At 39.1% G+C, this 27697-nt stretch overlaps 1 protein-coding gene across 13 annotated transcripts in view; it reads left to right on the forward strand.

The window, feature by feature from the left end:
- Positions 1-24778, forward strand: part of MCTP1 (multiple C2 and transmembrane domain containing 1) — a gene marked incomplete at its 3' end in the record, with an annotated part of 469528 nt that extends 444750 nt beyond the window's left edge. For all 13 annotated transcript variants that reach the window (XM_080678379.1, XM_080678386.1, XM_080678388.1 and 10 more), the window contains 4 exons: positions 10402-10511; positions 13430-13539; positions 21752-21849; positions 22794-24778. In XM_080678379.1, the coding sequence (XP_080534505.1) occupies positions 10402-10511; positions 13430-13539; positions 21752-21849; positions 22794-22865 (390 nt within the window). The remainder of the gene's footprint in view (positions 1-10401; positions 10512-13429; positions 13540-21751; positions 21850-22793) is intronic.
- Between the last annotated feature and the right edge of the window lie 2919 nt (positions 24779-27697).

Below are 27697 nucleotides of genomic sequence, written 5' to 3' on the forward strand. Positions count from 1 at the left end.
ATCGTTATCTATATATACAGTGGGGGAGCCACCTGCCCCTGCAATCCAAGTGGTAAGATAAATGAAAAATGCTTTATAAACCATAAAAAGTCCTATACAAAGGTAAATGATTGTTTTCACAACAAATCTATTCAAGAAAAAAATCTTTGAGGGTTCCACACTTTGTGTTTATACCCTTTTGCACATGTAATAAAACTAGAGGCCCAGTGCACGAAATTCACGCATGGGTGCGGTACCTAGGCCTGGTCGGCAATGGAAGCACAAGTGTCTGGCGTGGAAGGGCAGGTCCCAGCTGACCTCTGGGCCCTGGGCAGCACCTGGGCCCCCGGGCCCCCCATGCGCCCCCTTCTGCCTGAGTCACGGCGCCCAAGTCCCCATGCAGATATGCAGTGAGCGCAGCCAATGCTGTGGGCCAGGGCACAGCATGGGCCTCTGGGCCACCCAGCAGCGCTGCACGGAAGCCAGGCAGGCATCACACTCTCTCCCAGCTGGCCTCACAGACCAGCTCCTGCGCAAACCCACAGGGAGCCTGACTGGTCCCAGTGGCTGTGGCCCAGCTCACCCGGAAGAGGCTGCGCGGGTGCGGGGTGGGCTCCTCGTGGGCGCCCAGCACCTGAGCACAGGGGCTTCCCTAGCACGTGAGCCCTGGTGTCCCGGGGGAGGTTAGCAGGGGGAGTGAGAGCGAGCTCGGTGGACACCTGCATTCTCAGTGCCTTTGTCCCCAATCACCCATGCCCCCAGGTAGCCAGCGAGAGGTTGGATGAGCAGGGCCTGCTTCTCCTGACTGGTGGGATGTGAGGATCGCCCATCTGTGGGGCGATCAGACACCCTCTTGCACCCGCCTTGGCCTGGTGCTGCCCGCTCACCAGCTCCACCATCCCACCGTGGTCTCACTCTCGTTGGGACCCATCAGGGCTGGCAGCACCTCCACTGCTGCCAGCGCCATGTCCCGCGCCACTCCCTGGTGGTCAGCATGTGTCATAATGAGCTGCCGAACTTCTGATCGAGGGGACAATTTGCATATTGGGCTTTTATTATATAGGATGAATATTTTTTAAAATTAAAATCTGCACTAGTAAGCAGATTAGCAACAAAGCTTATGTTGTTTGAAATTAAGTAAGTTCTGGCCCTGATTCAGCCACAAGGCTTGTTGAAGGACAAATCACTGGTTCTAATGGGAAGTTTTACCTGCATAGGCACATTTCAAAACCCTATGATAAAAAGGTGTGTGCCTTATGTGAATGAATATGACTAGCATTGGCCTAAGAAGAATACATAACTTTCAGCAGGGAATACTATAAACTGAGAAACTTTCTGCTCAATTATTTTTTCTCCCCCAAATATTTATTAAGAGTATTAAAAATGTCTCCCTTCCCCTTCCCATAACCCCCTCCACCTGGTCCCTGCCTGCCCCAGGCCTTCACTACCCTATTGTCGGTGTCCATAGGTAATACATATATGCATGTAAGATATTTGGTTAATCTCTTCCCACCCCACTATCTACCCTTCCAAGATGTCAGTCTGTTCCATATTTCCATGCCTCTGGTTCTGTTTATCAGTTTATTTTGTTCATTAGATTCATTGTTCACTTATTTTGATTTTTAGATTTAATTATTGATAGATATGTATTTATTGCCATTTTATTGTTCATATATTTTCTCTCTTCTTTTTCTTCTCCTCTTCCTCCTCCTCCTTCTTAAAGAATAACCTTCAACATTTTATGTAATACTGGTTTGGTGGTCATGAACTCCTTTAGCTTTTTCTTGTCTGTGAAGCTCTTTATCTGACCTTCAATTCTAAATGATAGTTTTGCTGGGTAGCGTAATCTTGATTGTAGGTTCTTGCTATTCATCACTTTGAATATATCTTGCCACTCCCTTCTGATCTATAAAGTTTCTGTTGAAAAATCAGCTAACAGTTGTATGGGTGCTCCCTTGTAAGTAACTAACTGCTTTTCTCTTGCTGCTTTTAAGATTCTCTCTTGGCATTTTAATTATGATGTGTCTTGGTGTGGGCCTCTTTGGATTCCTCTTGTTTGGGACTCAGTGCTTCCTGGGCTTGTAAGTATATTTCTTTCACCAGGTACTGTCATTCTTCAAATAATGGTTTTCAGCATCTTGCTCGCTCCCTTCTTCTGGCCCCCCCATCATGCAAATATAGGTATGCTGGAAGTTATCCCAGAGGCTCCTTATAATATCTTCATATTTTTGGATTCTTTTTTCTTTTTGCTCTTCTTATTGGGTGTTTTTTCCTTCCTCATATCCCAAATCATTGATTTGATTCTCAGAATCCTCTACTCTACAGTTGAATCCAAGTCTCGATGTATTTTCTTCTTTACTTCTGTAATTGTAGTACATCCATTCAGCCAGATTTCAGGCAGTTCTGGATGATGGTTGTTCTGTATTGTAGTTGTAATTTTGATATGATTATGGGAGGTGGTGAGTACTGGCATTTATCTGTGCTGCCATCTTGGTCTCTCTGCTCAATTTTCAAATCCCATATCTCAGGTGAGAACAGATATGGCTGAAGGCACCAAAGAAGAGGGAGCATAGACTGCGATAGAAGTTTTAGCTGAAATATTAGGCAACTGTTTCCTCATGTGGGGAATGAAAATAATACCTATTATTGTAAGGATCATGTGACTGTTGGATCATGTAAAATGGCATGTATAAGATAATCCATGATCATATTAGATGACAGAGAAGTTATACAAACATAAAGTAATATTCCTGAGATATATCACAAATAAGAAGGGAGAAAATCCCATCATCTTTATTAAGAGTTAATAGGATTTAGCATTCAAAAGTTTTATAGTATTTACTTTTTCATTCTTTGAATTGTTAATAACGTGTACTACGTACTTCCTATGTTCCAGAAATTTGTGGTAAATGCTATAAATGGGTTAAATTTAATTTTATAACAAACAAAGGTTCCATTATTACCCCCTTTTTACAGTTGAAAGTAAGTAAATTGGTCAAAAAATCACATAGCTAAGAAAATAATGGAGGTGGGACTTGAACTATGCTTAGCAATAGAGCCAGTCAGTCAGAAACCTAGTCATTTTCTAAATAAGCTTGTAGTCATCTAGAATAGAGCACTCACAGCCTTCTCTAAACTGTTAACTGCCCTCTCAGATCTGCATTTGAACTTTAACCATATTAAGACTCCTTTGTCACTCACTTATTTTCCTCTGGTTACTTGGGAACAGCAGCCTCATAGCTTCTGTTTTGGCTTATATCAAGGTTAGTCTAGAGCCAGGCTGCTCAGCCCTTTCACTTGGGAGTCCTTGTAAAAGCAGAGCGTCTCAAGGGACCAAAACTGACATGGGATAATCTATAAAGCCACTCACCGGAAAGTGTGCTTCCTGCCTGCTGGCAAGGAGATTAAGTCAAAGGTTTTGATATTGATAGATAGTCCTAATCTTTTAAGAGCTTTCAAGTACTAGCAGGACAGTTAAAAGAAGTTTTCTTAAATCATTAGGAAGAGGGAGATTTGCCAGTCCCTTAGGACCTACAAGATGAGGGGGTTCAGTAGCAAGACATTGGACTTCAGGGAACCCTCTCCCTGACCACAGGTATATCCCTGGATGCTATCTGTAAGGTTTATTTACATTTGCATTAAATGAAAATGAAATGGTGAATGGACAGCCTTTTACAAATAATAATTATTTTGGCTTAATTAGAAGGTAACAAGGTTAACAAGTTTTGTTTTTGCCTTGGGTTTGTCATTTTTGTTTCTGATCCAAGATATTTTCCTTCCCTTCCTCCCACTCACCCCAAGCCCTAGGTCTCCTCATCCTCCAGTCTCTGGAAGTGTCTTTTCTGCAAGTCTTTCCCTGCTTTCTCCTTTCTCTTTTCCTCAGTCTCTGCCACTCTTTTCTCTTTCTTCTCCTTCTATCTTCTTGCTCTTTCCTCCCTTTCTTTTCCCTTCCTTCTTTCTTTCCTGGCTTCCAGCATAACCCTGACAAGTGCCAGCTGCCATTTCCAAAGTGCCTATTGTTTACACTGCCCAGCCTAGAGGACCCCTTTTTATTTTAAGTTACTCTTTAACACAAGACACTTTTTTTTATAGGCCCACAGTAACAGTATTATAGAAAAAACAGATTGTTTTAAAGTGTTAGATTTTACATAGGAAAATTCTTAATGAAACAACAAATTCCTGAAGAAATGTGATCCCCCACCCCCTGTTAAGAACAAAATTATCGAGTCATGTTTCTCATGGCCTATTTCATGAACTATTGAACAATCTATCACATTTGTTAAACACACATCCTCTCATCACTGGCCCCATGGTTGTAGCTTCTGCATGGAATGAATATGGCTGGTGCCAAATAAGGCTGTTTTTGTTACTTCTGGACTTCAATTCTGCTGCAGAAAATCACAATCTCATCATGTCAGAAAGGAAGGGAGTAGGGTTGTGGCTTGTAAGGACATCTTTAAAGTTATATGCAAAATGTATGAGATTAAACTAATAGGCCAAGGCACAACTAAATGTGATTAAAAATTGCACTGCAGAAAGTGAGTTCTGAAAAGCATAGGGCTACCTAGCACAGGTAAATGCTCATTATGCACAAAATATGTGCAGAGCCAGCAGAAGGAGGGAAAAAGATTTAATGTAACAAAGAATCTACCATAATTTTCTAAAATGGAATCTGCCATGTTAACATTATGTCATCTGGGGCAACACTGAACATGTGTGAAAGGTGTCATATATTTGGGAATTCAAGTATTTCCAAATTTTGTCTTTAATGTATGCATAAATAAAAATAATCTGAATTCTTTTAATAAGAAATTTTAACCATAACTTTAATACTACTACTGATGTAATACTTATTGTAATAATTATAGACAGTGTATTTGTACCCAGCATTGTACCGAGAGCTCTATATCTCTTATTTTAGTTGTCTTTATAACCCTGAAATGTAGATGTTTTTTAGAACTGTTTTATATTTTAAGAGAAAAAAAAATAGTGTTAAGTAATGTCCATCTGTTCTCTTAACCTGAAATATATCTCAGAATCCTTTAATGTCTCAATGGAGGGTTCCTATTTTTAAGGTTAATATCAGGAAAAGGCCAAGGCACCAAGTAACCTGGGTGGGACTTGATATAATAAGAACCGAGTAAGACACTGAGATAAGGTCCAGTATGTCAAGGTTCTCTGTGAGTTGCTAAGCTTCTGTGAGAATTTCGGTATTCTGGATTTCAGGCTGAAACATAATTTTCTGTATCTGGAAAAAAAAAAAAAAAAAGGAATAATGGCACAGAGAAAACATTTCATCACTTTGTGTGCCTTTATTCAATTTATAGCTTTTATCAAATACATTTTCCATGGGTTAGAAGTATAGATCTGAGAGGAAGTTTGTTTTGCAGGACATTTTCCTGAATGAACTAAGAAAGAAAGTTGTGCACCAAAACTATCTTTAGCATAAAAAATAAATCACATCAAACAAACATATTCCAAATACAATTGTACACTTTCTGCTGTGCGAGGCTATATTTGCTCACAGAAGAGCTATAGTCAATAATAAACTATAACAGTTTCTCATAGCAAATATCAATCTTGTCACTTACCTCTTGCCAGAAGTTACCTAGCAAGTAGACTTTAAAGGAAAAGCAAAATTATGATCAAGATTAGCTCTTTGGGGTGGCAAGTCTGAATGCCGCTGCTAGGAAATAAGTAAGGTGAACATATGCCCTGGTTTGCTGGGACAGGTCCATGTTATGCTAGTTCTGATGTAAGATTTAACAATTGTCCCTGCCCCCCTTGACCCCCCCCCCCCGCCCCGCAAACCTTGCACTCTTAAGACAATCTCACCCTAGAAAGTGAAATAACAATTTTATAACATTAATATTTCAAGCAAACTTTCTGTATACCTGCTGTAACTGATATAGCACAGGTGTTCAACAGACTCATTTTCTATAATGTCAACAGGGCTGACAATGACCACTGTGACAGGCCCTACGTAGCATTAATTACCATTGTAGGATGCATGAGGAGCCCACCCCCTCAATACACATCCCAACACCTATATTGTTGGCTTCTTGTTCCCATTTGGAACAGAATCAGTGAATGGGGGCACTTGTCATTTGGACTGAGATCAATGAATAGGATTCTCCAAATATGTAAAACTCTCCTATTGATTCTTTAGGTCTTTCGATTTTCCTAAATATTGCAAAGCCAGGAAGAAGATACTTCTTTGGAAAAATATAGTAACTATCTGTTGTGATATGTGATAGTAAAATAGATGACTGTTAAAGAATCATTGTATTTCAAGTTGCAGTTATTGATGTTTTATAGACTATTTAAAATATAAGATTTAAAAAATTATATAGAATCATTAGAAAAAGTTGTACAATATAAATCTCACATGTTCTCAGATTTATAGTTATAGCTCTTTTTTATGGGTAATTTTTTTTTTTTTTACATCTTCAAAAGAAACCTTAATAATGCTTTTTTTTTGTTAAACTACTAGTGTCACTACCAGGCCTCTGGATGATTAACTACCCTATGATATTTCTTTCATCCAAGCTGGTTTATAAAGGAAAGCAAAAACGACAATAAAAGAAATGTACCAATTTATTCTATACTAATAAAGTATTGAACATTCGTGAAAAAAGTATGAAATATTGGAATGCAACACAGAGCAATTCCATTACCCATTGCAGTTTTGGGTCATATACCATATATAAAGAGTAATTACTTCATTGGTTGGAGACCACAGTGGAGGAATATAGAATTTGATAACAGATTTTAAAATAAAAATTTTATCCCAAAGCATTTGCTTTTCAAAGCTTAGCCAATATTACAACTATCTTACTTTGGGTTTGGGTGGCAGGGGTGAGGAGCTAGGGAGTGGGGTGAAAGTGCAGAAGAAACAAAGAATGAACAGATTTAAAAAACTCTTTAGCCAATAATTATACATCAGCACCTTAGATTTTAAAGTATATATGAAATACAATCTTTGAGATGCCTAAAATAACACATCTTATTCATATGGATTTTTGTTTTCCTTAAATATTCTCTTTAAACAATATTTTGTGATTTCATATTAGTCTATCAATCATATGTATCATGTTAGTGATTTTTACTTTGTTATTATAAACAAAACTGCAATGTTTTTTCAGGTGCTAATGAGTATAGTGGAAATCCCATTCCTTGATGTCATATTTGTTGCTAATTTTTTTCCCCACTTAGCCTTTTAAATTTATGACTTTTGGCATAATGTTTTTAATTTTATGAAACTTTTGCTGTCAGTTATTTTCCTTTACTGCTTATATGCTTAGAGAGTTCTTTCTCATCCCTAGGTCAGTAAATAATTTACCTATATTTTCTTCTGTTTTTATAAGTCACCTAGTGTTTCACTTTTTAATTAACCTAGAATACATTGGGCTATCTATTTTAGGTGGATGCTAAGGTGGATTTTGGGCTATCTCAAATAGATTTGAGGCTCTATTAAGGTAGGAATCAACATAATTTTCCCCAAATAATTAACACAATTACCAATAACATAATACTTCCTTCTTTATGATGGATTTGTTGTGCTTTAATCATACACCAATCTCTCCTTCAGTGCTCATCTTTCATACTTTAAATACTTAAAGATATAGTACAATAAATGCCTTCTCATTATTTCTCTATTTCAAAAATTTCTTGGTTATCCTCATTTATTCTTCTAAACAGATTTTGAATACACTTTATCATGTTCTCATTTCACTCCACTCCAGACACATTGGGATTTGCAAAAAATTGCATTAAACCCGTACATTCAACTGAAAAAAAGAACACATTCTTTTAATATTCACTGTCCCAATGCAGAAACACAGTACTTCTATTTTCTTTATATAGTCTGCACATGTCTTAAGGTTATGCCTAAATATTTTATATATTTTACTATTATGAAGGAAATATTTTTCAAGTCATAATTTCAAATAGGTAAGACATTTTTCTCAATGAGCTTTCACTGTATAACCAACATGCTTCAATTTCAGCTTGATTTATTCTGTATGTAGAAAAGTATTTATAAGAGTACATTACTTCATAGACATAAATGAACTTAGCCAGTACTTGAGAGAGGACACTGAAGGCCATGAAGATGATTAGAGCAGATTAACTTTGTAATTATGAAAGGAACTAAAAGGAGCCACTGGTTATTCATTTTATTCTAAAGTGTAAAATTGCATAGGTGCAATTACACATTTATTTTTATTACTGAGGAGGGAAAAAAGACAAGAAATTGATTCACCCATGTCTGTAATGACAAGTAAAAGACGAATTGAAGATAGTGGGGACTCTGAGAGTACCTGATTTTTCCTTATACTTTGAGCCTAATGCACCTCATCTACCTCATTGTCTGACAGTCCATTGTGACATAAGCAAGATGAATAATGTAGGCAATATCTCCCATGGGAATTAAATTAAAAACAAAGGCTCTAAGTAACTGGTATCTAAAGATCATGTTATAAAACTGGTCCCCATGTCCTCAGTCCCACTGGACTCTGTTGTCCCTGGAGGCTGCATACACACCTGTCATTTACTTGCCCTTGGCTTTGAAGGTGGCAGGATGCCAGCCTCAGCCAAGTGTTCACAGTGCAAAGTGCTTCAGAGACTCCTCTGAAATGAAAGTCAGTATGTAAATGTGCAACATGACGACATTATTATTCTAGCTTCCTTGCGGCTTTCAGCAAGCACTGCCTGCCACATGAGGTCTCAAGTGTTCTGGCACAGTGTGCAAGCATTCAAAAGAAGTTAAAGGAATGAAATTGGAGCTACATTTTCAGAGCTATTCAAGCTGGCATGGAGGAATGGAGTCATGGAATCAGGGTTGGATGGTCTCCACCAAACAGCCCAGGCAAGTGCCTGTGATGCCAGGCTACTAAGCAGAATTTTCAATCGTGAAAGGCCACCACTATTTCTTCCTCTGGGTCTAAAATTACAAAATGTACACACCTCCCCCAGGCTCACACCACTCTCTGGGTGCTTTCTGCTCAATCCCCATCCACCCGTTCCCTGGAGCACACCAGTTTGCTTAAATCCAGCATAAGTTTTAAAATGAAGAACTAAGTACAAAGAAGGGAAAAAAAGTTTAGTTAGAACCCCAATATAGCATAAGCTACTGTATGAAGTCCATGGCTGTTATTTTTAAGAGAGGGCCAGGCTTATTGTATATCTCATCTGTCTTCGGTACTATCCTAGAAAGTGTCCACTTAGTGGATTTTAATTGACCTTGTCATTTAACCAATCAAAGGATATATGCACCCCTATGTTCATAGCAGCACAATTTACCATAGCTAAGATTTGGAAACAGCCTAAGTGCCCATCAGCAGATGAGTGGATTAAAAAACTGTGGTACATCTACACAATGGAATACTATGCTGTGGTAAAAAAGAAGGAATTCTTACCATTTGCAACAGCATAGATGGAACTGGAGAGCATTTTGCTAAGTGAAATAAGCCAGTCAGAGAAAGGTAAATATCACATAATCTCACTCATTTGTGGAATATAATGAACAACAGAAACTGATGAACAAAAACAGATCCAGAGACAGAGAAACATCGATCAGACCTTCAAACTTCAGAGGGAAGGCAGGGGAGGATGGGGGGAAGGGGGAGAGGTGAACTAAAGGACTTGTATGCATGCATGCATATAAGCCTAACCAATGGACACAGACACCAGCGGGGAGAGGGCATGAGTGTGTGTGGGGGAATATATTTATTATTTCAAAGAAGGGGGAGGGAGAGAGAGAAACATCAATGATGAGAGACAATCATTGATTGGCTGCCTCCTGGACTTTCCACAGTGGGGATCGAGCCTGCACCTGGGTATGTGCCCTGACTGGGAATCAACCATGACCTCCTGGTTCAAAGGTTGATGCTCATCCACTGAACCACACTGACTGGGCAACCTTGTCATTTTTGTTTACAGTTTTCATTCCTGACAGGTCCTCTAATTTTGTACCCAGCAGTCTCTGCTGATGAAATATCTGAAGCTAAAACCAAACTCATGTGTGTGGGTGGTGGGGTCAAAAAACAAGGTATACTAAATAGTGAGTCATGGTGGGTCCAGGGTCAGTGCAGATCCTGTTTGTAGTCATTCTGAGACATGACCTCTCTCTTACACCTTTATACCTTCTTTCCCCCTGGCTGACATTTTTCTGTTCATCAGGGCACCAGCAACAGAATCTGAGTGCTCTGCTTTGCAGCTACCTTTATACTAGCACAGGTCCACAATACTGGCTACTCATCCTCCTTCCCCTCCCTTTACATCCTGAAATTCTCACGGGCTTCTTGTATGTAAGAGACATAGAGTTTAAGTTTAAAAATGTAAGACAGGAACAATGCCAAGAATTCAAGCACCGAAGAATACCATTACTCATATAGAACCTCTCTTTTTATTATGTTTTAGGACAGTGAAAAGAAGGGGTTTATAAATAAAATCTATGCCATTCAGGAGGTATGCATCAGTGTCCAGAACATCCTAGATGAAGCGGCTTCCTTAGGCGAAAGGATAAAGAAGTAAGTGATGCTGACATGTGGACCCTGGCCTTCTGTGGAGACAGAGTGTCCATTTGTTTCTCGGAGGGTGAAATGCCAATTCGTTCTGGCAGGGAACACTCCTTCTGGGTGATCTATTGCTCAGTTTCATCATTATTTACTTTGTTTCTGTCAATCTTTGGTTTTATGAAAGTTATGTCAATTTCCTTCCTGAAATTTAGAACATATTGGTTGGAAAGAAATCATACTTGTAGCTTTGGAGAAGTAACACCGTTCTAAATTTTAGCACATTTTCACAGTGAAAGACATTGTTCTTAAACAGAGTATCAACTCATGATAGAAAATAATAAACTAAGCAAAAATGAGGATTTCGGGTAAGGAAGACACACATTTTATTGTTGGCTGAGCTATATTTTCAAATTAATCTAATTTTTTTGAAAGTCATTATATATAGCACCCTACCAAAATATACTTTCAAATTTGTGTATTTATATAGCTAAGATATTATAGATGAAATAAACTAATGCTTGGCCATTAACCTTTTTTTTTAATTCTGTGGATTTTTTTAAAAATTGCCTTAGGAAATATCTAATGTAAAATTAAGAAACAATCTTAATTTTACATTACTTGTGTTTTACTTGAAATACTTTTTTACTAATCTACTTTTTAAAACAACTGTTTAATTATAAAAAACAATAAGGTGATTTACAACAATTGATTATCAGTAAAAATATACTATGGCCCCATTCTACTACTGAACTATGTAAAAACTGGCCCACTCAAGAAGGGGTGCTGTATATCTGGTTAAGCCTACATTTTCCTAGTTTCATATATCCACTCACTGTTTATTGTTCATAACCCAAAGTGTTCTGCAGACTTGACTCCTTGGGCATACGCAGACTTGACTCCTTGGGCATACACAGAATTTGAGAGGAGTAAGTTATTTAAACTAAAAGGTGTGAGTCATTCATTTAGTGCCTTTGATGTTTCAAGGGATAATGAGTCTTATTTCATGTCATTTTTTGTTTAATACATTTCCACACATGCATAAATGGTGAGTTACCATGTTCTCATATCACATTAGACAGAACAGCCTCCCTCTCCCAAATGTGCCTCGAAGCAACAATCAGTCTGACTTCTGAAAATTGACTCCCACGTCTTTCTTTTCCCTTCTTCCTCTCAATGTTTTTTTCTCCATCTCTAAGAACGTTCCCCTGTTCTCCACACCCTGTCCATGAAGCACAGGGTGAAGTCCTAAATGGGGCCTTTCCCTACTGAGTGTTGTCCTTTCTCTGAGGAACACTGGGTGTTACCTGATGGCAGCATCTCACTGATACCAGAAGACCCTGGGTCAGCTCTCAGGTCAGGCTAGTGAATGCCTGAGGGAAAATGGTTCTTTATCTCTCTGGGTGCTAAGAGACCTCAGAACAGGTGCTGGCTAGAAAAACATGAGGGCCAGTTGAAGCATAGGACCAGATTCTGGCTGTGGACCAGCCTGGGTAAACCGGGTTTTGTAGAACTTCCATAGGTACAGTAGTGATACAGGTATAAGTATAGGCTGAGGTGCAGCCATCTTTTCTGCGCAATAATCTTTTGAATATTAAAAAGAAATATTAAAAAGAGAAATTCCCTTATAGTCACATGGAATATAATGCATCTATTCAGAAAGCAGCTTCAGAAGCAATCTTTAAGTACAAAGTGAAAAGTCTCTATAATTGCATTTTGTTATTATTCATTCCACAACATTCTTGAACGGGGATCATATTCTAGATTTAGATTCCACAATGCATTGTGGAAACAGAAAAGGACAGTCTTGTTTCCCCTGACATTAGCTACACTGGTAAGGATTCTTGGATACATATTCTTCCAAGAGGAGAAAGAAAGAACACAGGGAGCCTTTCAGTGAAGCTGCCCAGAAGAAGGGTTTTCTGAGGGAAGAGCCAGTGCCCTCGCACAAGGAACAGTGTGATGGATGGCTCTGAGCTGAGCCCCAGGAGAGCAGGCAGACCCTCAGCCTTCTGTTCTCTCCACAAGCAGCAGAAGCAAGGGAAGCACAGGTGTAAGGGAGGGAAGACACGATTCTTTACCCGGCAGTTTACAGGTCGCTCACTCTAGCCATGAGAGGAAAATGATAAAGTCCAAAAAGCCAGACCCTAAAGGTAATTGAAAACAAGACAATCTGATGCAACTTTGGTTCTTTTACTAAAAAAATAAATAAATAAAAAATAAAAAGATTAAAATTAAACATTTGACCTAGGAAGACAATAAGCAAGCCATATGCTACAAAACTAAGGAATAACTCCTAAGTTATGCTGAGACACAGTACTGGAAGAAAATCTCTTAATAATCATCCTTTATTCCAGTGGTTCTCAACCTTTTTAATGCCGCGACCCTTTAATACAGTTCCTCATGTTGTAGTGACCCCCAACCATAAAATTATTTTCGTTGCTACTTCATAACTGTTATTTTGCTACTGTTAATGAATCGTAATGTAAGTGTCTGTGTTTTCCGGTGGTCTTAGGCGACCCTGCTAGCGGTTCTTAACCTGTGGGTTGCGACCCACAGGTTGAGAACCGCTGCTGTAGAGCCTAAGACCATCGGAAAACACAGATATTTACATTACGATTCATTAACGGTAGCAAATTAGTTATGAAGTAGCAACGAAAATAATTTTATGGTTGGGGGTCACCACACAGGAGCAACTGTATTAAAGGGTCGCGGCATTAAAAAGGTTGAGAACCACTGCTTTATTGGATCAAAAACTGCCCAGGACAAACCCCACTCCAAGTGAATATAACACACATTACCAGGAAATTAGAACAAAAACACTAACATTTATCCAGATCATGTACAATTTCTTATTTCCTTTAAATATCTTTTGAGGCCTCCTCCCTTCCTGATAAGAAATGCTAGATTGCTAATGTTAACCTCTCATTCAGTACTTTCAACTGGACGGTCCCATTCCTAAGCTGGTTGGCCATCGTCGCCCTCTGTGTGTTCACAGTCATCCTGTACTTCATTCCACTGAGATACATTGTCCTTGTCTGGGGTAAGTAAAGCCTTTTTTCTTCTTCTTCTTTTTTAACTGTCTTAGCTGCTAAGAACAAACTATTTTTAAGGGATGAATTATACTGTCAGTAGTTCCGTATATTTATTGTCATGAAGCTACTCCATGATGAAAAGAGACAGGTCGGTTAAAAATCACAACAGTATAACGATTTAAGTCTACCTGCAAAATGCATTTTTCTTATCTGGCACCATAGGCTCCATCATACTATAAACAGGTAGCTGTGCAGATTCTTCATACATCAAAGAGTAGCTCTGTCTAGATATCACTCTGATTTATTTTCACCACTTATACATAAACAGAGGCATTTCGAGCCATATGGTGCATTCAGGACAATATGCTTTTGTGCTATGGTGCTTTGTCTTGTGGAAGTGTCTGTAAACATGGTACTATATACGGCCACCTGTTTAAGAGGTCACCTGTAGGATACAGAAAAGGGTCTCTGTCATTGACAGGCTGCTTAGGAACAAGAAACCTGCTTTATGTATACTAAATAAGAACGCTTCTGCAAAAACCCCCTTTAAAAATATTTTTGGGTCTTAACTTTTAATGCAGTTATGCCGCATGCCAACAGTTCTCATGTACCATGTTTCAGCATTCTTGATAGTTTTGAGGTTCCTCAATCCCCCTATATCTGACAAAACTCTTGGTTTGGAAAATTCAATTCTTAATCTCCAAGATTGACTAACATATAAAACTATGACATTAATTATATACATGCATACATACACATGCATACATATTATATATACACTAGGGGCCCAGTGCATGATTTCGAGAGCGATTGGGGCCAGCACCAGCAGTGGGTTCAAGCGGTGGCTGCTGCCCCGATAGGCCCTCAGGGCAATCAGGGCCTGCAGCCACGGCTCACACCAGCTGATGGCACTGAGTGGTCAGAACGGGCACTGGCAGTGGGTGTGAGTGGCAGCTGAGGCGCCGGCTGTGGGTTCAAGCGGGGCCAGTGTTGGCAGTGGGTGTGAGCGGGTCTGGCGCTGGCAGCAGGTGAGAGAGCCGGGCGGGACCACAGCACACGGGAGCAAAGAATTTTCAGTAACCACCAGCGGCTCACCCTGATGATACCGAATGGCGCCCCGCCTTGGTCTGGCGCCCCCACTCGCCTGCTCCATCATCCTGCCGCAGCCAACGTCCGCATGTCCCACACATCCCCTGGTGGTCAGCGCACGTCATAGCAACCAGTTGTTCGGTTGTTCCGCTGTTCGGTATATTTGCATATTAGCCTTTTATTATATAGGACTAGAGGCCTGTTGCACGAAGATTTGTGCAATAGGCCTTCCTTCACCTGGCTGCTGGCACCGGTTTTCCTCCGGCCAGTGCCTTCGCCTTCGCTCTGGCCGGAATCTTCGCTGACTCCGGCTGGAGCACCGCTCCTGTAGCTCCCTCTGCCCCCCACCAACCTCCTCATAGCAGGTGTCCTGCCTCACCCGGCCGCTCCGTGCCTGGAGTGGCTAGGGGGTGGGGCCGCCTACATCTTTGTCCTGCTAATTTGCATATTCCCTCCTGATTGGCTGGTGGGTGTCATGGAGGTATGGTCAATTTATATATTTCTCTTATTAATGTAGATATGCACACACACAAGACTGGGTAGAAGTAGAATTCTCTACTTGCCCCTGGTCTCCACACACCTAAGATTGCTAAACCTATACAAAATGCAAAGAACCGAAATGGGCCTTAACTCCAGACAACGTGTGCTCATACTGACAACAAAAAGATCGAAGAGAATGTTTTGTTCTTTTCTTTTTAAGGCTTTAAAGCACTATACTGGAATAAAGGGAGAAGGGAGTCAGATGTCTCTAAGCTCTCCAGTTTTAAGATTCCTTTCTTCCTAATTTTTTTGGCCTATCTTTTCCTATTATGAATATGCCCTTATACCACTTACCATAACCTTACCTCTGTATTTTGGGTAGGGAAAGGGGAAATGGGAATAGTGACTTAATTTCTATAGTTTAAAGAAACAGTTTCACCTAAGACAGTACTTTTGCTACGCTAGGGAAGAGGCATTTTCCACCATGTTCTTTTTCCCTAGTGTATGTTCCAGTCCTCATCTTGCATTCCTTTCTCTGATATTTAAAACAGATGCTCTTATTGTGAAGGAATTAGAGTAGAGCATTTGGCAGTTATTACCTCTAACCAACTGAGGGCCACTCCTGCCATCTAGGTTGTGATAGGTGGTGAACCTCTGGTTTCGTTTGCCCAGGTTTCCCAGGTTCTTAGAAGCTGGAGCCCACGGCAGACATCTGGCTCTGTAACATGGGAGCCACTGGCTAGCTGTCTTAAATGTAATTTTTAGAGAATGTGTTTGGGCCTCTTGTTTCATTCAATGAAATGAAACAAGAACAGTATTCCTTTAGTGGTAACCAGAAATTTCAGAGGGGCCTCACATGGGGACACAGGAAGAAAATTATTCTGCTGCATACCCTAAAGAAGAGCCACAATGCTCTAGTTTATGGCCCAGGTTTCACCAGACTACTGATTTCATATAGTTGTTTACCGGTATATATTTCTATGTGCCTATATTTGGTAATTTAAGTGCAATCCTATATAATAAAAGCCTAATATGGTAAGTGTCCTGTTATCCGTTTAACCAATCGAAGTGTAATATGTTAATGATATGCTAAGGCCATTCAACCACTCGCTATGACGTGCACTGACCACCAGGGGGCAGATGCTCCAACCAGTAGGTTAACTTGCTACTGGGGTCCGGCTGATCAGGACTGAGTGAGGTGGGCCGGACACACCCTGGAGCTCTCCCGCGGTCCCTCCCCAGCTGGCCAACCTCCTGCGTCCCTCCCCGGCCCTGATCATGCACCGCTGGGGTCCCTCGACCTGGCCTGCGCCCTCTTGCAATCCGGGACCCCTCGGGGGATGCCGGTTTCGGACCGATCCCGCAGCCTAGGCTGAGGGACCCCACTGGTGCATGAATTCGTGCACTGTGCCTCTAGTATAAATTTAAAAGAATAGACTTGTCGCATTGAAATTCTACATTATAACACAGAATATGTAGAATAGATACTTCTAAGTTTTATACATTATTTTGACATTTCACCTGCATCGATCCTTTATCCACACTGACTCTTCAGGTAGTACAGAGGATTAACTAATGAGTAATTTAGCATGGGTAGATGTTGTCTCTAATGATTCTTGGCTGTTGTGATCCAAATTAGTCAATCATGGTAGCATCTTCTGCAAGAATTTAATGTACACTTCTTGTAATTTAAAAGAAAAACTGGTTTCTAAAAATCCCAATGCCAGAGATAGAAACATTTTTTTCTTGTGATGAGAACTTTTAAAATGTACTTTTATCAACTTTCAAAAATGCAATTACAGTATTATTAACAATAGTCATCATGCTATTCATCAAATCCCCATGACTTATTTATAATTGGAATTTTGTACTTTATGACCCCTTTAGTCCACTATCCAATCCTCTCTTCTAGTAACCACCAATCTGTTCTCTGGATCTATGAGCTCATTTTTGTTTTAGATTCCATGTGTGAAATCATACAGTATTTGTTTTTCTCTGACTTATTTCACTTAATATAATGCCCTCAAGGTCCATCCATGTAGTTGGAAATGGCAATATTTCGTTCTATTTTTATGGCAGAATAACATCCCATAATATATCACATTTTCTTTATCCATTCATCCATTGGTTGACACTTTGGTTGTTTCCATTATTTTGGCTATTGTAAATAAGGCTAAATGAAATGCAGTGCATATATATTTTTGAGTTAGTGTTTATTTTATTCAATTAAATACTCAAAAGTGGAATTGTCTGATGATACTATAGTTCTATTTTTAATTTTCTGAGGAACCTTCATACTGTTTTCTGTAGTGGTTGCACTAATTTACAATCCCACCAAGAGTGTACAATGATTCCCTTTTCTCCACATCCTTGTACAATGATTCCCTTTTCTCCACATCCTTGCCAACACTTAAACCTTTTTTTTTAACAGGTGTGTCATTTTGGTTTTGATTTGTATTTCCCTGATCAGATTCCTGTTGGCCATCTGTATGTCTTCTTTGGAAAAATTTCTATTCAGGTCCTAGCTCAAAGAAGATATACAAACGGCTCAGTTGGTTGGAGAGTCATCCCATATACTAAAAATTGTTGTGAGTGTTCTCCCCGGTCCAGGCACATACCAAAAGCAACCCATCAATGTTTCTCTCTCTCAAAATCAATAAAAACATCCTTCAGTGAAGATTAAAAACACACACACACAAAAAGCACCACAATGAAGTTTCACCTTACACCAGTAATAACGGCTATTGTCAACAGGACAAGAAATAACAAATGCTGGTGTGGGTGTGGAGAAAATGGAACTCTTGTGCACTATTGGTGAGACTGTAAATTGGTTTAGGCACTACAGAAAACAATATGGAGGTTCTCCAAAAAATTAAATTAGAGCTACCATATAATCCAGCTATTCCACTTCTGGGTATTTATCTAAAGAAATCTAAAACACTAAATTTGAAAAAGAAAAAAAAAATATATATATATATATATCACACACACCCCTCTGTTCATTTTAGCATTATTTATAATAGTCAAGACATGAAAGCAACCTGGGGGTCCATCAATAAATTATTGGTACGCATCTATATAATGGAATATTAATCAGCCATAAACAGGAATGTAATCTTGTCGTTTGAGTCAACATGAATGGACCTAGGGAGTATTATGCTATATATACTTCCTATATAGAGTAACACTGCTGTATTTTATAAAGAAAAGTTGATAAGAGAACAGATACTAAGAGTTCTCATAGCAAGAAATATTTTTCCTTTGTTTTGTAGCCCTATGATAGATGTTAAGCAAGCCTACTGTGATAATCATTTCATATGCTATACACCTTAAACCTATATAGTCAAGTTTGTCAATTATTTCTCAATAAAACGAAGAAAAAAAAAGCTAAGTAGTTTGGGGGCTTCTCTCTCACATATTAAGTCTTAACAACTGGGGATGCCTGATATGGGGTTCAAATCCTATGCTCCTCAGGGAGAAGCTCTGGACTGGAGTTCCCTCCAGACTGGAGGTGCTGCACGGGGGTGGCGTTTATTGTGACATTGTGCCGCAGACTCTCCTACCTGTTTCCATGTGGGCCTTTTCTTGTTCGTCCAATGTGTACTATTCACTCAGCCAGTTTTCAGAGAAAGTTTTTCCATAAGCAACTGTAGATCTGGTGTGTTTATCCGAGTTCAGGATCCTTTTTATTTATTTATTTATTTTTAATAAATCTTTATTCAGATTACAATTATTTCTCCTTTTTCCCCCCATAGCTCCCCTCCACCCAGTTCCCACCCCACCTTCTGCCCTTACCTCCCCCCCACTGTCCTCATCCATAGGTGTATGATTTTTGTCCAGTCACTTCATGAACCCCCCCATACCACTTTCCCCCTGAGAATTATCAGTCCACTCCCTTTCTATGCCCCTGATTCTATTATATTCATCAGATTATTCTGTTCCTCAGGTTTTTAATTCACTTGATTTTTAGGTTCACTTGTTGATAGATATGTATTTGTTGTTCATAATTTTTCTCTTTACTTTTTTCTTCTTCCTCTTCTTTAAGAATACCTTTCAGCATTTCATATAATACTGGTTTGGTGGTGATGAACTCCTTTAGCTTTTTCTTATCTGTGAAGCTCTTTATCTTCCCTTCAATTCTGAATGATAGCTTTGCTGGGTAGAGTAATCTTGGTTGTAGGTTCTTGCTATTCATCACATTGAAAATTTCTTGCCACTCCCGTCTGGCCTGCATAGTTTCTGTTGAGAAATCAGCTGACAGTCGTATGGGTGCTCCCTTGTAGGTAATTAACTGTTTTTCTCTTGCTGCTTTTAATATTCTCTCTTTGTCTTTTGCTCTTGGCATTTTAATTATAATGTGTCTTGGTGTGGTCCTCTTTGGATTCCTTTTGTTTGGGGTTCTGAGGGCTTCCTGGACTTGTAAGTCTATTTCTTTCACCAGGTGGGGGAAGTTTTCGGTCATTATTTCTTCAAATAGGTTTTCAGTATTTTGCTCTCTCTCTTCTTCTGGCACCCCCAAAATTCTGATGTTGGTACGCTTGAAGTTGTCCCAGAGTCTTCTTACACTATCTTCAACTTTTTGGATTTTTTTTTTGCTTTTTGCTTTTTCGGTTGAGTGTTTTTTGCTTCTTTGTGTTTCAATTCTTTGACTTGATTTTTGTGTTCCTCTTGTCTGTTTTTGGGTCTCTGTATAATATTTTTTATTTCAGTCAGTGTATGTTTAATTTCTAGTTGGTCCTTTTTCATATCTTCGAGGGTCTCGTTATATTTATCGGCCTTTTCTAAGATATTCTTAAAAAGCCTTATAACCGTGGTTTTGAATTCTATATCCAGTCGTTTGTTTTCCTCCATTTCTTTCGTTTGTGATCTGTTTCTTTGACGCCGCATTTTCACTGCTTCCCTGAGTTGGTAAGGTAGATTTGTGTGCTAGGTTTCCAATATGGCCCAGTGGGTCTGCCTCCCCAGTTAACCTGAGGTGGACACTCTTGGTGCACCCCTTTGTGGACTGTGTGTACAGCCTTGTTGTAATTAAGTCTTGATTGTTGTTGGTATCACTGGGAAGAATTGACCTCCAGGCCAGTTGGCTGTAAGGATCAGCTGTGTCTATGCTGGGAGAAGTTCGGTGCTGGAGACAGCCTTATAGGATTAGACTTGCCAAATTGCAATAGCCTCTGTGCTCAGCTTGGATGGGGTGGAGTCTCAGTCTTGGCTTCCTGTCAGCCTTACCCTTGCGCGCACGTACGCGCCTTCAGACCTCCACCTTCCCTGGCTCCTGAGTCTCTGCCCGAGAGTCCAGACTCCCCCCACAAGAGCATGGGTCCCCAGGGGCTTGCCTGGAACCGGGGTTCAGTGCAGTCAGGAACCTCCGACTCCCTTCCACTAGGGAAAGCCTGTGGCAACCTCCGCAGCCTTTGTGCGCACTGGCACGCGCACGCGCGCTTTCAGTCCTCCGCCTTCCCCGGCTCCGGAGTCTCTGCCCGAGAGTCCAGACTCCCCCCACAAGAGCGTGGGTCCCCAGGGGCTCGCCTGGAACTGGGGTTCACTGCAGTCAGAACTGGGGCTCAGTGCATTCAGGAGCCTCTGACTCCCTTCCACTAGGGAAAGCCTATGGCAACCTCTGCAGCCTTTGTGCGCACTGGCGCGTGCGCGCTTTCAGTCCTCCGCCTTCCCCTGCTCCCGAGTCTCCGCCCGAGAGTCCAGACTCCCCCCGTAAGAGCGTGGGTCCCCAGGGGCTCGCCTGGAACTGGGGTTCAGTGCAGTCAGAACTGGGGTTCAGTGCGGTCGGGGGCTTCCTTCCCCCTTCCGCCAGAGAAAGTCAGCCAGGCTCTCAGCCGCCCTTCCTCTCTGCGCGCACAAAGACCCTTTGCCGTACCTCCAATTCTCTGTGAGCTTTTCTCTTTCCTTCTAGTTGTAGAATTTTCACTCAGCCAGCTTTCCTGTGGTTCTGGATGGTGTCCGTTCTGTCTTTTAGTTGTAGTTTTGAAATTGTTGTGCGAGGCAGCAGTTTAAGTGCTTACCTATGCCGCCATCTTGGTTTCTCCAGGATCCTTTTATACCACCATCTTCAAAGCTGTTTTTTTTTTTTTTTTTTTAAGTGGTGATTAAATCCTTTCTCATTTAAAGTAAGTTTGAAATAAAATCAAGGTCTTCTACACATTTAGCCTGCATAACAGTGACACCTCTCCCAACACCCCCGCACCCCCCCACACACACATTTTACCTTTTGAAAAAGAGAAAATCAATAAAATCAATAAATGAGACTTCTTGCCTTAAAAACAATCCCAATCAAAATGCAGGAAGACAATTTTCATCATAGATGGGACACTAAAGTACAGTAACACTGAGGGGAGGGGAGAAGCAAATAAGGTCATTGACTATTCTTGCCAGGTGCCTTTTGTTTCCCAAATACAAAGCCTTTTTTTTTTTTTTTTTTTTGCAAAGGAAGCCACTAAAGTACAAAGAGAAAAACAGCAGCCATTGGGTTGGGAGAGAGGAAGGGTTCAGAGAAGGAAGAGAGACAGTTGGATTTATTGGTTCATTCAAGGCTAAAGGGTAGCTTAATCGAGATCTTCAAATCACTTTAATACATTTGCCAGAAATGTGTTTTCTATAACAAACTATGGAGATTTCAATAATCTATCACTTTTTCAGGCATCAATAAATTTACAAAAAAGCTTCGGTGTCCCTATGCAATTGACAACAACGAACTGCTTGACTTCCTTTCCAGAGTCCCTTCAGATGTACAAGTGGTATGTAGATTTCATTATTATTACTACTATTTTAATGTAGGGTAGCATTAGTTTTTAACTTTATATCCTTTTAATTTCAAAGGTTTTAAAGAGACAGGTAAAGTTAATAAAGCCTGTAGCTGATCATGCCGTCAAGAAATTTAGCCTACTTGGGGTGCTAACCTAGCAGAACTCATAGAGGAGAATAGGGAGTGGGAGGGGTTGCATTAAGAACCTACCAGAGCCTTCAGGGACAAGGAAGGTTCAGCTGGAGACTGAAGGGAAGTCACCATTACCTGAAGGGAGGAAACAGGAATATTAGATGATGAAAGCAAGTGTGCCAGTGGACATTTGGGAGAAAAACACTTCTTTGCACAATCTGCACAAATTGAATGAATTTTAAAGATGCATATTTAAAGTCAGTGAGTGGGGGAGAAGGCTTTTTGAAGACTGGAGCATATCTCAGTAATTTAAAATCCTTTCAGGTTAATTAATGCCCATTAACCAACACCCATTAATCAACTATTTTCAGAGTAAAATGAGAAATGTTTTTATCAAAATCTTGAAACTGGTTACAGTGATACCTTTTTCCTTTGTTCCAGTTGAGTTTTTTATTTAGTGTCAGACATGAGAGTGAGCTGGATATTAAACCTATATTAAACAATAATCTGTAAAGAACCATTATCCATCCCTTCAGAAGAGATGAGATGGTTTTGCTTTTAATGTTACATCTTATGGACAGTGAAAACCCAAGTCTGTTACCAGAGGTCACATCGGGGCTCTCATGTAGCTTCTGGCGGGACTTCTCTTAGACTCTTGCTGTATCACTCTATTGTTTTCTGTATCCCAGCTGCAGATCTCATACAGCTTCCAGAGTGAGCACTTTTTTTCCTCCAAGCAGTCTTTCCTTCCTTTGCCAGAAAGTGGCCACCTGACCAGTCTTTCTCTGAACTCTGTTTAAACAGGTGCAATACCAAGAACTGAAACCAGATCCCTCTCATAGCCCATGTAAAAGGAAGAAAAATAATCTTGGCTAGCTAGCTCCCAGCACTGAGAAGACCAGCATCTGTTTGGGAAGATAAAAAAGCCTTCAAGCCTCAGCAGCATTTCCTTTCTTTCTGCTTTTTATTTATTTTACCTCTTAAAAAAATGATCGTGAGAATTTGTAAATAGTGTATAAGGGCATATGTCTTTGAAAATACACTTCCATTGTACAGAATCAATTTGATAAAAGTTTACTTACTGCTGTAATGAAAGCCTTGTTAGCGATGGCTAATAATATAACACACTGGAATAACAAATGTTAAGAATGGTAACACTGGGAGAAACACACTTCTCTAATTACAAGTGGAAGAACCAGATTAAATTAAATGCTTTGTTTTGCCTGATTAAATCTACATACATGTTAAAGTTTTTTTCATGTGACTATTTTTTATCTGAAAAGTACATTACAGTTTTCTATGTTTTACACTCTTTGAAAGGGAGGAGGGAGTCCCAAGACGTGAATAATGGAACAAATGCATTTCAATTTCACATAAATTCTGATTTCAGATCCTGACATTTATTCCTGAGCAAAGTATTTAGCTATGACTAGGCTGACTTTAAGCTAATGAGTGAAGGTATATTCACCCCTCAAAAGAATCTTCTATACTCTGAAATCCTACAAAGAAAACTTTCCTTCTATCATTCCATCTAAAACCTTAAAATCTCTACAGGATTATACATAAATACTGCCAGGTTTATAAATGAATGCCTATCTGAATTTTTATACCTACCACTACTTTAATTTGTATCAAGTTAGAAAATTAACAAAATTTCAGTAAACATACTAGCAAACTAAATCCATATTGCTTTTGGTGTCAGATTATACCCCTGAATATCTAAAAATATTTAATACTCACATGTTCTCACAGAAAAAAAGTTATGTGCTTTCTCATTAGATTACTGAAATCTTTAATGCATACTATGATTCTTGTTATTAGTGTGAATTGTAATGTAGAGGAGAATGCAGTGTGCTAAGTGATATGCCAGTGTTTCGTTACATTCATTTATAGAAAAAAAATAATCATTCTTGAAAATATGAATGCATGAAAATCTATTTTGTAAAATAAACTGCTTATGGGGAGGGGGAGTTTGCCTTTAAAAAGATTTCACTACTTACTATAGAATCTATATTTAAAAATTGCATTCCCAAGACTCTTGTAGTAGTTTTTCTAACTTCAAGTGAGTGTACCTCTGGAAAGAGAAATAATTTGGTGAGAATGTCTTACTTCCCCCCCGACTTGGTAGGGGATTAAGCTTGCCTAAAATTGCTACAGAATGTTTTGCACTACTTTATTAATAATAGACTGAGAAAGGGTGAAGATGGGGGTTATGTTGGAAAAACGTAGAAAAGACCGAAGCAAGAAACATATATTTCTCTTTCAATTCTTTAACAATAAATTTAATCTCATCAAAGCTGATTTTTTAAAGTATTTTTATTTTAAAGCTATGTTGTTAAATACTATTTCTTATGATAGAACTATTTTGATCTGTTTATACACTATGGTTGAAAGATTGTCAATTAAATCCCTTTCTATAGAAAGGCTTTGACCTCAATAAGCTCCGTTTAGTGCATCATGTTTGTAACGACATGCTTATATTCGCATACCATCACTCTGTGTTGCTAAGACAATATTCCATGAAGTTGATGTTACTACAGAAAGTTTGTTGATAGGATAATTTGTTTGAAATTACCTTTGATTAAATCTTGTGTGAGGTTTACATTTCACGCTGACAGTGTCTGCTCAAATGTCTACAAGCCTGATATTCTACGACCCCAGATGCACCTAGTGGATAGTAACCATTAATGGATGACTAATTTTTGTTTCATTCTATGAAATTTCAGATGTTTAGTTCAATGGCAATGTTGACTATACCTTCACTGCATTAAATAAAAAATCTTTTCTAAGTATAATCAGTACTTCTTTTTTTGGTGGCTGAGGGAGCATTGTGTACATATTCTTATAAGTGACCCTTAAGAGAAACTCACGTTTGGTTTGGACATATAAGGCTTTCCCTGAATCCTGGACTTCTTATAAAATTCAATACCTTCTGAGGGGTGAGCATCCAAAGAAGCTGACAGAGGAGTAAGAACTGTCTGGAGGCATGAAAGTGATATTCATAGGAATCTTCATTGCTTTTAGAAACTACTACATTCACAGGCTAAAAACAAGAGACTATGTTTAGTAAAATTTTAACTCTTTCCCCTATGTGAGGGGTTTACAGAGCTGTTTAACTTTAGTTTTGAGAGATTTGCCATGTAAATATTTCAAGATGTCTGACACCTACTTAGATGGCTAAATACAGAAATCATGTGAACTAAATATATTCCTCAGTATTTTTTAGTGAGTCAATTCATTGAAGGTCATTCATATTCCAACTGTGATACTTCGTAAGAAATGCATATCTTAACTTTTTTTCATCTATAAAAAGAACTTAGTACTTCTGGTTCATTTTGGTACTGCTGCACGGACTCAAATTGATAGATTCTGTAGGGATTCCAAAATATTTTTGAATCATTCTATGCATAAGGAAAATCTGAATAGACAGATTCTTTAGATAACTTTGCTTTGTGGTATATTTATTGAGTACCTACTATATGACTTGCCGTTTCATAGGCAATAATCACCCCAATGATGGTGTATTAAAATCAATTCTGGAGCTAAAGTATAGTGAGAGCAAAATTTAATTGACTTATTTCTGAAAGTATCTTTTATAGAGTTTTATTCTATATTTAAAAGTGAAGAAAACTTCAGTGGTAAGGTCTCTTACTCATAGGAACTTTTCTTCCCCCATTTTGATCTCAATATCCAAATGTCCCTAATACTGAATGTAGTTTACTCTTGTATTAACAAGTCTTATTCGAAGCTTTTAGTTTCTACATTTGTTAAATGTAACTAAATATTTACCTTTGACTTTTGTACTCACTTAGCTTAAAAACAAACCAAATATATATATATATATATATATATATATATATATATATATATGGCAGCTAATGCTCTAGAAATACAAATAAAGACAGCCACCATTACACTTTCTGCAAAAGCCTCAGGTTATTATTAAATTAATAATTTAAATTCTGGGACTTATTGAATGTGAGTATATATGGACACATACCTATTCATTTGGTTAGAATATCTAGAATCAGCCTTTTCTAACTGCTCAGACAAGTATGAGTTAAAACCACAAGAAAATAACATAATGAATACTTACAATAGTGTCATTCCTTTAAATTATAATTCTCTTTCCTAGGATGACTGGTATAACTCACTGAATACATCAACCACACATAAACATGTTTTCGGTTTTTTTTAGTGAAAATGTAACCTCTTAAACCTCAGGCTTTTTACATTTTTTTTTAAAATATATTTTATTGATTTTTACAGAGAGGAAGGGAGAGGGATAGATAGTCAGAAACATCGATGAGAGAGAAACATCGATCAGCTGCCTCCTGCACACCTCCTACTGGGGATGTGCCCGCAACCAAGTTACATGCCCTTGACCGGAATCGAACCTGGGACCTTTCAGTCCGCAGGCTGATGCTCTATCCACTGAGCCAAACCGGTTTTGGCAGGCTTTTTACATTTGTAGAATGGCAGTAATATCATAAGATTTATTCTAGCTGAATCTCTGAGACTTAAGAAATATCAAGGAAAATCTCTCATTATGTAAGAACATTATGGAAATAAAAATGTCCAAAGTGGTCACATGCTATTGAAACTAACAACACTATGAAAGGTTTGCTGGAAACATAATTTTTACATTTGTACTTTTACCAGGGGATCTGGATTAACCCCCACCCCCTACCCCAAAAGGTGAAACAACCAAATATATAATTGGTCTCAAATAAGTTTCAACTTATTGGGATCTTCCATCCTTCACACTCAAAACTGACAATATAAAACTGTTCTATGCACAAACAATATTTTTGTAGACAGGTTTATTTATATTATGGTTGCGTCTCCAAATGTCACTGAAAAATTATATGACTCCATTTTTAAAATGGAAACCAAATAGCACAGCTGCTCTGCTCTGGTCAATTAACAGTGTTACTCTAAACCAGGGGTGGGGAACCTTTTTTCTGCCAATGGTCATTGGATATTTATAACATCATTTGAGGGACATACAAAATTATTAACTTAAAAATTAGCCTCCTATATTTGGTCAAACATTTAATTAACTCACCCCTAATACCTTGGCAGGGCCAGACCAAATGATTTTGAGGGCCTTATAAGGCCTGTGGGCCGGACGTTCCCCACCCCTGCAAGTTGAAACTTTTATCAAGCTAAACAAATAGTTATGAAAGTAGCTTTGTGTCAAAGTATTTTCAGTTGTAGCAAAAATAAAGTAATTCTCCCAAGGAGAAAAGGAATGACCAACCTGAAAGTCAATGAGCAAACCTTCAAACCATCAGGAATGCATCTGATGAAATACCGAGATCTGGTTGAGTATGGTTGCTGCTGCTGCTGCTTCTAGGCAAGGTGATAATATAAGCTCAGTTCCACTTTCTAGTCAAAGACAAGCTTCAGAATGCCAAGAGCCAACTTGAGGCATGCTATCTTACCAGAGTTCAAAATGGTAACAAGTTTAGGGGAAATGCTATCTGTATAGCGAAAGATGCACACCTGGCCCCAACTACTTTTAATTGTCTCTTGATTACTGGAGACATACCTGCAATAACAGTGAAGATAAATTACAGTTACAGCTGGACCACAGGAAAAAAAAAAGTGAGGGGGAGGAAATGCCATTACTTGTTCTAAGTTCATAGATCTTTTAATAAAGCTACTCAAAGAAGTGGAAAACTTTAAACTCTGTATCATTTCCA

This window comes from Plecotus auritus, assembly GCF_963455305.1.
Source record: "Plecotus auritus genome assembly, chromosome: 7".
Classification (NCBI taxonomy): Eukaryota; Metazoa; Chordata; class Mammalia; order Chiroptera; family Vespertilionidae; genus Plecotus; species Plecotus auritus.